Below are 15,667 nucleotides of genomic sequence, written 5' to 3'. Positions count from 1 at the left end.
GAGTTCGATCCTTGGCCTCACTCAGTGGGGTAAGGATCCGGCATTGCCGTGAGCTGTGGTGTAGGTCAAAGACGTGGCTTGGATCCTGCATTGCTGTGGCTGTGGCGTAGGCCAGTAGCTACAACTCTGATTGGACCCTAGCCTGGGACCCTCCATGTGCTGCATGTATGGCCCTAAAAAGCCAAAAAAAACAAAAAAACAAAAACAAACAAACAAACAAACAAACAAAAAAGTGGCAGATACCCCAAGAGGATAACACATTGATGTCACTGTTAAAAGGAGGATCCTGGATGCTTAAAGTGTGAGAAAATCAGAAAAGAGGGAAAAAGTACAAAGTAGGGGTGGGGCAGAGGGGATAGACCTTTATGTGCCTTCTCATGCCTCATTATATTGCTTAAAGGTCATTCTTTTTCACTTTTTAACTTTTACAATAATGGCTTGCTTGTGTTTAATTCATCTTGCCCTAGCTAATCTAAGACAACATCTGAAACATATTAGGCCTTCAGAAATGTTTGTTGAATGACTGATCTTTAACTTTTTAAAGTCAAAAATCTGGTTTCTACTTCTGTTTAGTAGAAAAGCTAGTATTGCCTACCATATTGTATAATAAGTGATTACCAAATGCTTTTTAGAATGTTGGTTAAAGTAGACAGCTAATTTTAAGACGAAATGTTCCCATGTTTAAGAATAGTATGGAAATTCCCTGGCAGCTCAGTTGGTTAAGGGTCCTGCATTGTCACTGCTGTGGCTCAGGTCACTACTGTGGCATGAGTTCGATTCCTGGCCTGGGAAATTTTGCCTGCCCTGAGTGCATCCCCCCAGCCAAAAAAAAAAAAAAGAGAGAGAGAGAGAATAATGTGGATACCTAGACATTTAGCTACGTATGAGAAAGCTTTGTATAATTCTTGAACAGTGCTTTTTGCTTTTTGAGTTTACTCTGATACCAGCCCCACCTGATGGCTAGCAAAGTCATTATAAGACTTACAAGTGTACAATTAGAACTTCATCCTCTTGAAAATTATTGAGGTGGTTGAAATGTTTGTAATTTTATTTTCTTTGCCTAAATTTCCATCTAGAAAAATTATTTCAAATGTAAAATGTCATTTAGTACTAAGTAATTTGATCATGTGATCCCCACCTTAGATTCTCTGCCTTCTCCCTCCCCCCAAGTCTTCATCCTGCCAGTAGTGAAATGCTACAGTGTGTTTCTTTTCCCTGTGGCTAGGTTTTATTTGCAACTGCATGTCTTTTTATATGATTGCTTACACTGTACAGATGTAAATTACTTTTTGGTATACTCAGTGAATGTAACGATCTTAAAAAAAAAAACAGATTGCAGTTACATAAACTTGGTGAATACACCAAAGATACCTGTTTTTCTTATTTATTATTATTATTTTTTTTGTCTTTTTTTTGCCTTTTCTAGGGCCACTCCCGCAGCATATGGAGGTTCCCAGGCTAGGGGTCGAATCGGAGCTACAACTGCCGCTTACGCCACAGCCACAGCACCACAGCTCATGGCAACGCCAGATCCTTAACCCACTGAGCAAGGCCAGGGATTGAACCCACAACCTCATGATTCTTAGTCGGATTCGTTAACCACTGAGCCATGACAGGAACTCCCTGTTTATTCTTATTTTGATATTGCAAATATAATAGATGGTGTGATAAGGCCAGCTTCATTAATTCCTTTTATAAGTATTATAATGTAATAGTTAATTTGTCCATACAATAGCCTCTAATCATCTCCTCAATTCCTTGTAACAGCCACAACCCCATCTTTCATTTTTATTACCTAGCAGTTAATTGCACTAATAGGCTTTGCTTTTCATTTCTACATGACTTTCATTAGAAAAAGGGGCAAGTGTTAACTCCTGCTGCTTTTTAGTTAGTAAGCATTTCAGGCTCTTGAATCAGAGATGAGCGAAGAAAGTGGATTTTTAAAAATTTAATATGAATGTGCTTGCTAGCCTCAAAATTCCAGATGACTACTTCTAACTTTTACTCTTTTAGAAAAGAAGAGGCTTATTTGGGACCAATAAATTCTTCCAGGTAAGGAATATTGATAGCTACAGCTTCGTGGTAGTTTTTTTTTTCCTTAAAAGCTGTTTTTAGCATTGTTTACCAGTGAATCACAATCGTCTCAACCCATAGACAGCTTTCTCATGTAATGTGAACATGAGCTAGTTTGAATATTTAACAAGGCATTTGTTCATTTAAAAGTGTAAAAATTTTAATAAAGGTGTTTGAAAACACTTGTGCATTGTTAACAGTCAAATGCCTGTGGAATCCAATTGAATGATCAAAATAAGAGTTTGTTGTATAACCACAGTAACTCCAATAACTTTCCTGAGTACTCTACATATGAAATTACTATCATATAGCTATATAGTTTTGCCTATACTAAATTAAATCACTTGCATTTGTGACATTTTAGGATTTATAAGAATGTTTTTATTCATCCTGAATGTTTTAATCATCCTGAAAATTGACGATCAAATAAAAGACTTGCCATTGATTTGGTTATACACATCTCACTATGATTAGAGAGAACTGACTTTGCATTAGTGGAGAAAAAAATTAAGTTAATATAAATTAACATCATAGTTCTCATTTTTATCTAACTTTTACAGTATTATAGGAGTGCTACAAGAAAAATTATGGGATTTTACTATTTTCATACTTTAAAAAACAAAAAGACCTTAAAACCTTTTCAATGTTTTTGTTAAGCCTGGATCCCACTGAAATGACTCAGGAATTTATATTTATCATATCAGATGGCAAATTCTCAAAACTTCAGCTAGACTGTCTGTTTCAAGATATCAGAGGAATTGACAAGTGAAACATTCTTTCTTACGCAATTTAAAGTCTTCTTTCAACTAATTTATGTCCTCCCAAGTGACATTTACATAAAAAATATAATTATGGAATTCAATGATAAACAAAGGAAGATATACAAGATTTAGGCAGAAAAAAAAAGTGGACTTTTCTCGAAATACCTATAAGAAAAGAGAGCATCAAGTGGAAAATAGAGAAAATTTGTCCCAAGTGAGAAACATAGAGGACAAATTTTCATATGGTTAGTGGTAAATCACTCAAGGGATGGAAAGGCAGCAAGAGTTAGTGACAGGTGACAAGGAATGCAGTGAAAGGACTGTGTTTTTATGAGGAGAAGTAGGATTATGCGTATAAAGTCAAGAAACCATTTCCAGTTGAGTTTCTTGAGAAACCTCTTTAGCCTGCTCTGCATTGGAACAGATGGCTAAGAACTTGCCTGCCTTTTGTATTGAGGGTACTCAGCCAAAACTCACCTTTCAGGTAGAGAGTGCTCAGCCTTGGGAATATAAACACATTTTCAAGCTGATAGGATACAAATGTGAGATGTGAGTAGAATGAATTTGTAGCAGGAACTACTTGAGAAATTATGTAGGCAGCTAACAATTTCAGAATTTAAAGGGCATGTTTATATTCAAGGATTATGTTGGAGCTCTCAAAAGATTTACTAAAATTTTGGAACAGGCTTCTGTAGATGTATCTTTTGTCTGTTTCTGTATTGCAGTATGGGATCAACTAGGATATGTGCATTTATTTTAGATGATGGAAGTTTTAATTTTAATGTTAATTTTCAATATATTTTTTGAAATGAATAATAGAAAGGATATACATTAAAACCATGGTTTCATGAATATCATTGCTGTGTTTTTAAAAAGTTGATTTTAATTTGATTTAAAGAGAAAATGTTAAGTGAATGATAATAACAATATATGCAATAGTATATGGATATGGCAAAAAATAATGAAAGTAGCATGGCATGCAAAAAATATGTTTAAGAAGTATTCATACAGTTTAATTCTATATAGTTCACAAGTCACCTGATGTATATTTTTCAGAGCCTAAGAACAGAACATATCTCAATAAAATGCTTTTTTTAAAACTCTGCATCCTGCCAACATAGTTAGTTTTTCCATCCTGCCACATAGTTACGCTATTTTATTTTCAAGCCTGTCCAAACTGATTTGCTGTCTCTGGTAACAATCAGAAAGTAGTTTCATGTTTCATAAAGGGATGAGACTTAAGTGTATGCACTTGTGAGGCTATTAAGAAAATGAACTAGGGTTTTATTTTCTGACCTTTTGAGATTTTCTTTGCCCATAGAGGTTTTTTTTTTTTTAATTTTCATTAAATAAAATTTAATGCAATCAGTTATAACCTTGAACAAAACAAATCCCCAGATTTTCCAATAATGATATATTTAGTAGTAAAATGTAACACTCAACAATTTTTTCTTTTTTACTTTTTAAATGATCATACATAAGACTTCCTGCTGTGGCACAATGGGCTAAGAACCTAACTGAATCAGATTGCTGCAGAGGCATGGGTTTGATTTCTGGCTGGTGCAGTGGGTTAAACGAACCAGTGTTGCTGCAGCTGCGGCTCAGATTCAGTCCATAGCCTGGGAATTTCCATATGCCATGGGTGCAGACATAAAATATATATGTGTGAGTATATGTATATATATATATATATAAATAATCATACATAAAATTGACTTTGGGAAATGCACATAGTTCTGTGAATTTCAACACGTATAAATTTGTGTAACCAGTACTATAGTCAAGATATAAAATAATTCTATGATTCTAGAAAATGCCCCTCTTTGAATTTTTTAAGGATTTCAAGTCACACAACTTTTCTTTGAAATGGGAATGCATTGTCCTAGCCTCTCAAAGTTGTAGCAAAAAATAGACTACTGTGCAATAATTCTGTAATCCACCCTCCTTTCTAATGTATGTAAGTTCTTCTAATTGCCAATTTTGAACTTTGTTGATTTATATTCCTCATCAGGGATAGTATTCATTTCTCCTCTCTACCAAATATCATTAGCTAATCCAATCCTAAGCGCTAACCTCTGGAGATTTCCTAGACGATGGTGTCAGTGGATCTGTCCTTGTTCATGTTACATCTGCTTATAAGTTATGCTTTGTTCATCATCTGCATTGTTTTTTGAGCTGCCAGTTGTCTGGTGTCAATGCTGGAGATTATTATTTGGAGAACACAACAGAATCACTGCTGTGTCTCTCTTTTGATAAGCTCTGCAGATAGTGTTCTTTCTTTTTCCAAGTATTTTCATGGCTTTGCGCCATACTTTTTCTATGGTTGAGTACTTTCTTCACTGTATATTTCTCTGACTATGTATGGTACATGCAAACCAAAGGGAGGAAAGTTACAAGTTATAAGATAAAACTTTACTTTACTGATGTTTAAACAGAGATTGCATCTTGACCAGTCTTTGATGGACATTTGAGTATACAAATGTGGCGTGCATTTCTAGGAGAATGAGTATCTAGAGAACATGAAAATAAATTATTTTAAAATAAAGATTAGCATTTTCTATGCTGTGATATGAGCCTGTCTTTTATGACTTTGCCATATAAAAAACTAAGAAACTGTAACAGTTGTCACTGAGGGCATTTCAGACTATCTTAAGTATTATTACATCACATAGGGAAAAGATTAACAAGTTATTTTAATCCTGATCTTTGGATCTTAAGTTTCTTTGTTCTATGTTTAAGGTTTTTCATGGTTTCTTATATAGATATAAGATTTCTTAGAATGTTACGATTCTCCTTTGATTTTTTGTGTATGTATGTTATAGTTTCAAAACAGTTTTTTTGTTTTGGTTTTTAATTCTTGGAAACAAGTACATTACTTTTGAATGAGATTCTTTGTTATCCTTGTTTGGAAACTGAAAGTTAAAACCTTAAGGAATAAGACAGCTACTTTTACTTGCTCACACTATTGTCTATCCTTTGAAGTTATAAATTGACTATTTTATCATTTGCTCTTCAGATGGATCCTGTGCAAAAAGCAGTTATTAACCACACATTTGGAGTGTCCATTCCCCCAAAGAAGAAACAAGTTATTTCTTGTAATGTCTGTCAGCTTCGCTTTAACTCGGATGTGAGTATCACCTTTTCATTGCTCTCTGTAGTCTGTCAAGCTCCAAGTCTGATTGTTCTGAATATGTACATCTCTTCGTATTTGCATAGTCTCTAGCAGCCCCTCCTCTTGGTGGCCCACTTATGTCAGTGTGCTAGATTTTCAAGGGATTTGGATTCAACATTAGAAACTTGAGCAGTAGAGTAACTCATATCAAAAGTCAAGGGTTTCTCTGTGTAATCTGTCTCACCTATACCATTTTACACTTAATCCCACCAGTTATAATTACTTTTCAAAAATACTTAAATGGCAGAAAATATTTTTTAAAAGTTTAAAATGCGGAGTTCCCTTTGTGATGCTGCGGAAACAAATCTGACTAGGAACCATGAGGTTTCGGGCTCAATCCCCCACCTCGCTCAGTGGGTTAAGGATCCTGCTTTGCCGTGAGCTGTGGTGTCACAGATGCATCTCGGATGGATCCTGTGTTGCTGAAGTTGTGGTGTAGGCTGGCAGCTGCAGCTCCAATTAGCCCCCTAGCCTGGAAACCTCCATATGCCACAAGTGCAGCCCTTAAAAGCAAAAGCAAAAAACAAAACAAAACAAAACAAAAAACAGCCCTATGTAAAATAGATGACTACCAACAAGGAAGTACCCCCTGATACTCTGTATCAACCTACCTGGCAAAAAAAGAATGGCGGTGTATGCATGTATAATTCATTCACTGTGCTGTAAAGCTGAAGGTCCTACAACATTGTATATACCCCAATAAAAACACACTTAAAAAAAAAGTTTAAAATGCAATGAAAGTATGAAAAAATTAAAATGCAATGAATGTTGAAGAAAGCCATTATTATTATTCTTGATAACACATCACATTTTATGTATGTGTGCCAAATCATATCAAATACCCGAGAGAATAATTTATTATGCAATTTATATTTTCCTAGAACATGGAAATACAGAGAAAGCTTTGTGAATTATTTTATCTGGCCAGCATAACTATCCTGTTTTTAAAAAAAAAATGATAACAAGAAAAGGGTAGGAGTTTCCACTGTGGTGCAACAGGATTGGCAGCATCTTTGCAGCACCAGAATGCAGGTTAGATCCCCAGTTGGCATAGTGGGTTAAAGGATCCTGTGTTGCTGCAAATATGGCTTAGGTCGAAACTGCGGCTTGAAGCTCATTCCTGGGAACTCTATGTGCCGTGGGGCAGCCAAAAAAGAAAAAAAAAAAAGGTACAAATCAATACTTCATGAAAGTCAATTTTAAAATGTAGAAATAATATGAAATCAAAATAAAGAATATTAGAATGTTTATAATGCCCAGTTACCAAGTAAAGCCGATGACCAATACAAATCTGAATCTTGCAGCTATATATTATATATAGCGTATTTCCTGGGTTATCTCACCATAGAAGTCATTTTGCAAAGGGTATATTATAAGATTCATTTGGAAATACTGAAATAATAACACCGTTGTTTGCATATACCATTAGAAGATGTTTTGTCAAATCAGTATAGGAAACATAATGAATGTTAGAGTCATTGGAAAGGCGGAGAGATGTTTATCATGTTTATAAAAGTATATTTAATGCAATTTCAACCAAAAACCCAATGAATTTTTTTGGCACCTTATAAAATCCTTCTCAAATCCCTATTTACGAATTAAAATGTTCCTAAATAAATTGAGAAATGTTTAGTATCAATTCATTCAAAATATCCTTAGAAATGTTATTTCTCTTCAGATTTATCTATAGACCCAGCACAACCCAGATTAAAATCCCATAAGGCTTTTTTGTAGAAAATGCTATGCTATTTCTTAAATGTGTGTAGAAAAGAAAAGCCCTATAATAGCCAAAACATTTTTTTTTGTCTTTTTTTGCTATTTCCTGGGACGCTGCCGAGGCATATGGAGGTTCCCAGGCTAGGGGTCGAATCGGAGCTGTAGCCACTGGCCTACGCCAGAGCCACAGCAAGGCGGGATCCAAGCCACATCTGCAACCTACACCACAGCTCACGGCAACGCTGGATCCTTAACCCACTGAGCAAGGGCAGGGACCGAACCCGCAACCTCATGGTTCCTAGTCGGATTCGTTAACCACTGCGCCACGACGGGAACTCCCGTCAAAACATTTTTTAAAGAAAGAACAAAGTTTGAGGACTTATACTTCTTGATTTCAGTACTTATAAAACCTATAGTAATCAAGACTGTAGTAATAGTGAAAGAATAGTAAACACACTGATTAGTAGAACAGAATAGACCAGTTGATCTTCAACAAAATTACAAAGGCAATACAAAGGAGACGCGCTAAGCTTTGCATATTTGCAACAATAGTGCAGTTGGATATCCACGTGTAAATCTGAAAAAGAACCTTGACTGCTACCTTACATGAAATACAAAAATTAATTCAAATAGATTACATATAGAACTATAAACTTAAAACTATAAAACTTCATCAGAAAACATAGGAAAAAATTTATATGACCTTGAACTAGGCAAAGATTTCTCAAGAAACAAAAACAAGAATTATAAAAATGCTTATATATTAGACTTCATCAAAATTAAAAATTTCTATTCTTCAAATGACACATTATACTGTTATGAAAATGAAAAGAAAAGCTACAGACCAGGAAAAAATATTTGTAAAACACCACTTGCATGCAGACTATCTAATAACTTACAGCTCACTAATACATAGTCAAAAGATTAAATAAGCACTTTACTAGAGAAAAAATATGAATACATATGAATACATATGAAAATAAGTATGTAGAACAATGTTTAACATCATTAGTCATTAAGGAAATGCACACCACACATACCACTATATCTATTACAATGATGAAAATTAAACAAATCAGTACCAAGTGGCAAGGATGAGGAGCAACTGGAAATTCATTCATTGTTGATAGAAATATACAATGGTGCAAGTATTTTAGAAAATAGTTTGAGGAGTCTCTTGCCTCTAAATCCACAACTCTCCCATTATATTATGTTGCCAAATGTAACAACATTACTCATTTTTCTTAGCATTTATTGTGCTCCTGCTTTATGCCATGCACCCTACAGAGCTGGTTCCAGAGACCAGCAGCAACTTTTGCTAGCGAATGAAGCATTCAAGGATTAACTTTCTTCGACCCTCTCAGAACATGTTCCAGGCCTTTTGCTCTTTATTTTAATTATTCTGTACATAGAAAGGCCGCATGTATAGAACACTAAATTGAGTCCTTGAATGTGATTTAATTCCTAATTTTGAAATTGATAAACCACTTCACCACTGTGGGCCTCAGTTTCCTCTTCTATAAGATAACCTAAAATGAAGGATGTGATCTTTGCAAGGACCATTCCAGCTCTATGATTAAAAGTAATTTCCATGATACTTCTTTAGAAGGACAGGATATAAACACCTCCATCTTACAGGCAGAATGGCTAAGACCAAGAAAGTATACTGCAAGTTTTGTTTTTTGTGTCATAGGTTGGGTGTGGGGAGGTGTGCCCGGCTTTTTTCTACACTCCAGAATTGCTTTGGAAGTGGATTTACCTTTGACTTGAGCTTCATTCTATGTCAGTAATTTTCTTTGCATTTACTAACAGAGATGTGGACAGATGTACACACGTGAACATGTGGCCACCAGCTTCCTTGTCACCACTCAAAAGCTCTGTTGATAATGGAGAAAGAAATTAAATTTCTGAGTCATGCTTAGACTCTGGGCAGTAAAGCCACAGAGTCTGGATGACAAATTCACAAGTGTGACATATACATGTTCTCAGTGTTTAGTAATGGTGCTATAATCTGCATAACTGAGCTCTGAAACTGAGCATTCTTTATTTGGGGGAGAGTTTATTATTTTATAATTACCCTATTTACATTTTAATGTAAGAATTAAGAAGATTCTCATTCTTATTTTCTTTAATAACATTTCTAAATCAGCCTGAGACTGAATTGGCTTCACTCTTCAGTGTAGAAAATATGTTTATTGAAAAATCTGGAAGGCAGATTTGCACAGTAAACAGACTGCATTCTGCCATTCTCCATTACCCAGATAAAATGTATCAGGGCTGGCTTTGTGCATTAAAATTCAATGTGACCTAGTTTAAGTGTCTGGTAGCCCCCTTTGTCCAGCTTTTATCATCTCAGTAGAACTCCACTGTTGGAAAGCAAAAGGCTACAGCTTTATTTACACAATACAGTGTTATGCAAATGAGAAAGCATTAATCACAAACATTTCCCCAATGAACCTTTGCAAATTGACACCATTAACTTTGCCAGGGGGCAGGCATTGCAGTCCAGTAATAGTGTGTCTTTCCAACTGAGTCCCAGACACTTGCACAAATGTGTACAGCACCTGTATCCCCAGTTTCTTCTTAGCTACCTTGCTTTTTCCTAACACAGTTTAAGCTGAGCAGTGAATAAAATTATCCTGGGCCTGAATACCCTCTTCCTCACCAGTGAACAAGTGCACAGCAACTCTAGTATAGACATAACCTGATAAGCCTCAATCTGAATCGTCCCTTTAGTTGGGAAATACATTTCTAGAGTTAAGCCTTACCAGGGAAATAACTATTCTCTACCGCTCCATAGTTAATTTTAAAGAAGACTCAAAATTTTCAGGCTCTCAGTTTTTCTATGAAAAGACTAGATAGAAACAAGAGCTTTTACTATAGGCTTTTCAAATATTTTTGAGTCCGACCTTTTTCTTTTTGGCTAGGTTGAAAATTGGCAAATCCCAAATAATTTCTAATTTTCATGTTAATTTTAATTTCTTAGTGAATAGTATCAGAAGGATAAAGGAAACAGATCCTTCAGTAGATTTTTACACAAAATCAGGACAATTTAATACTCTTAAATGTTTAAAAATAGAGATGATATTCTTTTATTGTTGTAATCTCAGAACAGACTTAATCATAAATACCCTTAGCATATGACTGGGTCCTTTATGCTTCATGGACAAATCGAAATGAGAGCAAAATTATCTTTTTAATCAAGTTTTATATATTCTAATTCAGGAACTGACCCTGAAATTTTGATACTCAGCATTAATAACACAATTGATTAAGCATGAGATGCAGGGTCTATAATTGCTGACCCACTCATTTGAAGCTAACTCATTTGATTTTTTTTTGAATTTACAGTATTACTTTTTGAATGGCATTATAAACTTCACATCATTTACAGTTCACATTATTTTAAAATTTTACTTTGTGGCTCCTCTAGGTTTTTTGTTTTGTTGTGTTGTTTTGGTTTGGGTTTTGGTTTTTGGTTATCTAGTATCTCTCTCAATCTCTCTCTTTCTCTCTCTCTCTCTCTCTGTCTCTCTCTTGTTTTAGCCCACTGTTCTTTTTTCTATGTTCTATTTCTTCATGTCTCTAAATATAAGATGCCATTTCATTGATTTATGTCAGACTAATTAAGTATAAAGGGACAGGAAATTAAGGATTTGCTTAGAAGTTAACATGACAGGGTGACCACCAGTTTGTGTGAATATTTCTGTAGGTGACCTGACTCTCCCATTCTTTACTATAAATCTCTGAAATTTCAGAAAGTGCAATCATCCGACAATCACCCTCAATTTCCATATGACTGCAATTAGTGTGTAATTGATATGTCTGCAACACTACTTCCCTCTGCATTCTGCATCTTTGTCGTCTTAGCAGTTTTCCTTTGGATAAGCTTAAGTATGCCCTCCTGGGCCTTTATCTATATCCCTTCCTTTTGTAGTTTTAATCTTATGCCCACTTCCTGATTTCTTTAGCAGTTTGTATAAGACAATACAAATTATCTGTCTTGCATAAACAAATGGCCCCCATCGGCCATCTGACACTTAAGAGGCTTTAGTGCTATTTCTGCTAGAGGCCCTGGCATTCTCTGTCATCCAGCAGGGATCTCAGCAGTCATGAGATTAGCGAGAAAGCCACAACTTTGGGTCCCACATAAATGCCCTTTCCACACGCTCCTGGCTGACCGTCCGTCTCCTTTGGCCCCCAGGCCTAATCACCTCTCCACCAGCTGCCAAGAGGCAGCAGGTCCCCCATATCAGGTGCAGCTGCTTCCCTGGGGAGTCAAAGCAGCAGAGAAATAGGACCCACTTAGTCACTTTGTTCAAAGCTGTAGCTTTGCAGCAAAAGTAAAAGAGGCACTTAGCCGCAAGGGCACCTGCTTCCATTTTCTGAAGGATCAAACTTTTTGTTTGTTACTATGTCACACTCTTCTAGGGCACTGCGCGTTCTGCTGTTGGCTGCCCACAGTTGGTTTTAACTCTAGAAATTCTGTCTACCAGTCCTCAGTGTTTCTCTTTCTACTAAACTATCATGTTCCTCCTTCCCTTGTTCTCTTCCTTCTCTTCCCCCTTCTTCTTCTTTCTCCTGCACAAAAGTATAAAAATCACATTCTTTTTCCTTTCTCTCATAGACACTCATAGTATCTTCATTAAGATGTTTTTAGACTAATAACGATTCATTGGTTTAAAGTCTGAGGTATTTTTCACTTGAAAAGCCCCTAGGGCGTAATTTTTTTAAAACTCAAACCAATATAATGTTTTAAAAAATTTATCTTAGGACTTCCTGTTGTGGCTCAGTGGTAATGAGCCCGACTATTACCCATGAGGATGTGGGTTCGACTCCTGGCCTCACTCAGTGGGTTAAGAATCTGGCATTGCTGTGAGCTGTGGTGTAGATCGCAGACACCACTCAGATCCCAAGTTGCTGTGGCTATGGCATAGGCCAGCAGCTGCAACTTTGAGTCAGCCGCTAGCCTGAGAACTTCCATGTGCCACAGGTGTGGCCCTAAAAAGACAAAAAAAAAAAAATCCTATATTTCCTAAATTTTTAGACATGGCCTTTGATAGCTGACATGTCAAGGAAAACCTTGAACAGTCCATCTTCTAATATTTGGCCCTCCTTAATCACCACTGCCAGATATGTCCAACAAATACATTCACACATTAGGTCTACTGGTCAACCTAACTCTTCCCTCCTCTCACATGTACATGTACAATCACTGCCTGCTCCCCATTCATACATTCTATCTTTCTCTTGAAGCCCTCGACACGAGAGCAACTTATGTAGTCTATTAACTTATACTATGTTTATATTTATGTAATCATATATAAATTGTGTACACATAATTACGTATAAGTATATATGTATAATTTGTTGGGTTTTTTTCCTAAGAATTGGTGCTGATAAAATGTGAGAGGCAGAGCTTTAAGAATACTGGTACTTAGCTGCTAAGTTTCACCTATGCTAACAGTGGCCCCCCATTCAGAAATGGAATAAGCCATGGAAGTTGGTCCTCACTAATAAATGAGTTTATGATGAAGGGGTTTAGAGAAAGTCACACTCAAACTGAATTCTGCAGCTGATCATTAAATAAAGAGATATGACTATGATAATATGCTCACAGCTGGGTTGGGAGGTGAAAGCTAGTTGTCAAGTTTACATCTGCCGTTAAGCAGTACAAATTGTTAGATAAATGAATGATTTTGTAAGTTTGAAAAACCAACTGATTCTGTCAGGAAGAAAGTTACTGAAGATACAAGAAATCAATAGCATCCAATGGAAATCTAGAAAATGATAGCCTGCTTTTGTCAAACATTTTACATTTTTCCCATAAATAAAGACTATTTATATTGATTCTTAGGTTTGGAGGGTAGTGGAGCAGATAGGAGGTAATTAAAAGCATAAATCTCGGGAGCTTGGGAAGGTAATTCTCTGCTTTGCAGGCAGAGCTGACAAAATGATGAACATTTTTTGCTTCAACATGACAGAAATATAGTGTGGTTACGGGGAGAAGGAACATACCAAGTTAAAAGTTTTCTTCAATAGCTGCTGTTTAAGAACGCTTTTTAAAAAAAGTCTAGTCAGCTTTTTAAAAGCACATAGTAGTTACTTATTAAATTATTTTAAAACTGCCTTGAAAGTAGCACTGTCATATTACCAAAATGTTTATCTTTCTCAGAACTACCTTATTTTAAATGGGCATTTGATAATTTAGGACTGATTTTAAATTCATCACTGAAAGAAAGTGAAGACTAGGATAAAGTGAAGTTTTTAAAAAGCAAGCATTTTGACTTCTATAGACTCACCAGATCCTATATTTAATTAATGGGAAAATTGTGCAACACAAAATTCAATCATTTGGGGCTTTTCTTAAAACATATAGGTGCCTTACCTGTGATTCACCATTAATGCTGAAAGCTTTGGTGCATTTCTATTAAATGTTGGTTTGCCAATCAAACATTAATGACACCTTTTAAATAATACTATAGGTCCTTTTTTTTCCCCTGTGTAAATGCCTGTGTTAGTAACTCTTAGACAAAAGTAAAAGATTCCTGAAAGGATTTTCAAGTCATTTCATTGGTGATTTTTTTTTTTTTTTTTTTTTTTTTTGCTTTTTAGGGCCACAGTAGCGGTATGTGGAGGTTCCCAGGCTAGGGGTCAAGTTGGAGCCACAGTCACTGCAATGCAGGATCCAAGCCAAGTCTGAGACCTACACCACAGCTCATGGCAATGCTGGATCCTTAACCTACTGAGCAAGGCCAGGGATCCAACCTGCAACTTCATGGTTCCTAGTTGGGTTCATTTCTGCTGCACCACGAGGGGAATTCCTCGTTGGTGATTTTTGTCATCTAAGAATTGTCTTGCCCACTTTGTGAGTTGGGGAAAATTGTTGAAGGCTTGTGTATTTTTCTTGTTTGTTTGGTATGGATTTCTTTAGTTAAGATTGGTTGTGGAGTCCTTAACCATAAGATAATGTTTCACTCAATTTTTGTGGTTTGGGATTCTTCAGCTAAACATTTAACAACCTACAATTACAAATCAGGTAGAATTTCTAGGCTGAAAACCTGTAGGTTTCCTAAATGATTAGTTGCTGGTTTAAGGTATATATTCAGGCTTTATTTAGTACATGATTGGTTTCCCATAGCTTGTCTTTTATTTTGTATGCGTGAGTGGGCAATTGGCTGTAATTTTCACAAGTTTTGCAACCAGAAAAATAATATTACATATGTAAGACAAAAACACAACAAAACAAAAAAGCTGGATGCAACAAGAAGTAATTTTGCCTTCTCCATTGCTTCCGAGCAAGCTGCTGATTTAATCCAGTTCAGAACATCCTGCAAAAGAGGGAATGTTTAGCTTCTTTCATCTCTCAAGCAACTCTTTGAATAAAGTGACAGCACTTGCCCTGGAGGCTGGAGAACTTTAGATATGGTGGGACAGCATAAAGATCAGTTTTTCTTTCATTTTGTTTTGTTTGTTTGAGGGAGGGATCTGACTAGCAATAAGGAACTCTATGAGGTATAGCCTGTTGTGGGAGAGGGGGCAGGAGGACAGCATATGAAATATTGCTTTAGCCAGTTTCTAAGATTTCAAGCTAAAAACCTTTGATGGGAAAAAAAATGGTATTGCTGATCAATATGAGTTCTTCAAGGAGAGTAAAGAAGATGTCAATTTAGCCAGAGATAGGAGAAGAGTGTCAAAATAGATCCTGCCTAGAAAGGAAGATTCAGGAAATGTAAGACAGGTTCTCAACCCTCATAGACCTGATTAGCTAGCTAGAGAAACAAAACTAAGACAACACTTAGAACCTGCTGAACTGTGTGATGTTAACTGTAGTGTAATACCAATTTAGGAAAGTAGGCAGCGCCTGGGCTAGAATAATTAAAAGCAGAAAGCTAGCATTTCACAGATGCCTGTTCTCCTGCCAGGCTCTATATTAGATACTCTC

At 36.0% G+C, this 15,667-nt stretch overlaps 1 protein-coding gene across 7 annotated transcripts in view; it reads left to right on the top strand.

Moving 5' to 3' along the window:
- The window catches only part of ZNF385B (zinc finger protein 385B), a 327,173-nt gene that overhangs the window by 257,029 nt on the left and 54,477 nt on the right, over positions 1 to 15,667 (top strand). For 6 of the 7 annotated variants that reach the window (XM_047772997.1, XM_047772995.1, XM_047772999.1 and 3 more), the window contains 2 exons: positions 2,014 to 2,052; positions 5,851 to 5,961. In XM_047772997.1, the coding sequence (XP_047628953.1) occupies positions 2,014 to 2,052; positions 5,851 to 5,961 (150 nt within the window). The remainder of the gene's footprint in view (positions 1 to 2,013; positions 2,053 to 5,850; positions 5,962 to 15,667) is intronic. The other variant, XM_047772996.1, reaches the window with a different exon arrangement.

Source organism: Phacochoerus africanus, chromosome 3, assembly GCF_016906955.1.
Source record: "Phacochoerus africanus isolate WHEZ1 chromosome 3, ROS_Pafr_v1, whole genome shotgun sequence".
Taxonomy (NCBI): Eukaryota; Metazoa; Chordata; class Mammalia; order Artiodactyla; family Suidae; genus Phacochoerus; species Phacochoerus africanus.
The sequence above is the reverse complement of the archived record's forward strand: the minus strand, read 5'-3'. Positions and strand labels throughout refer to the sequence as shown.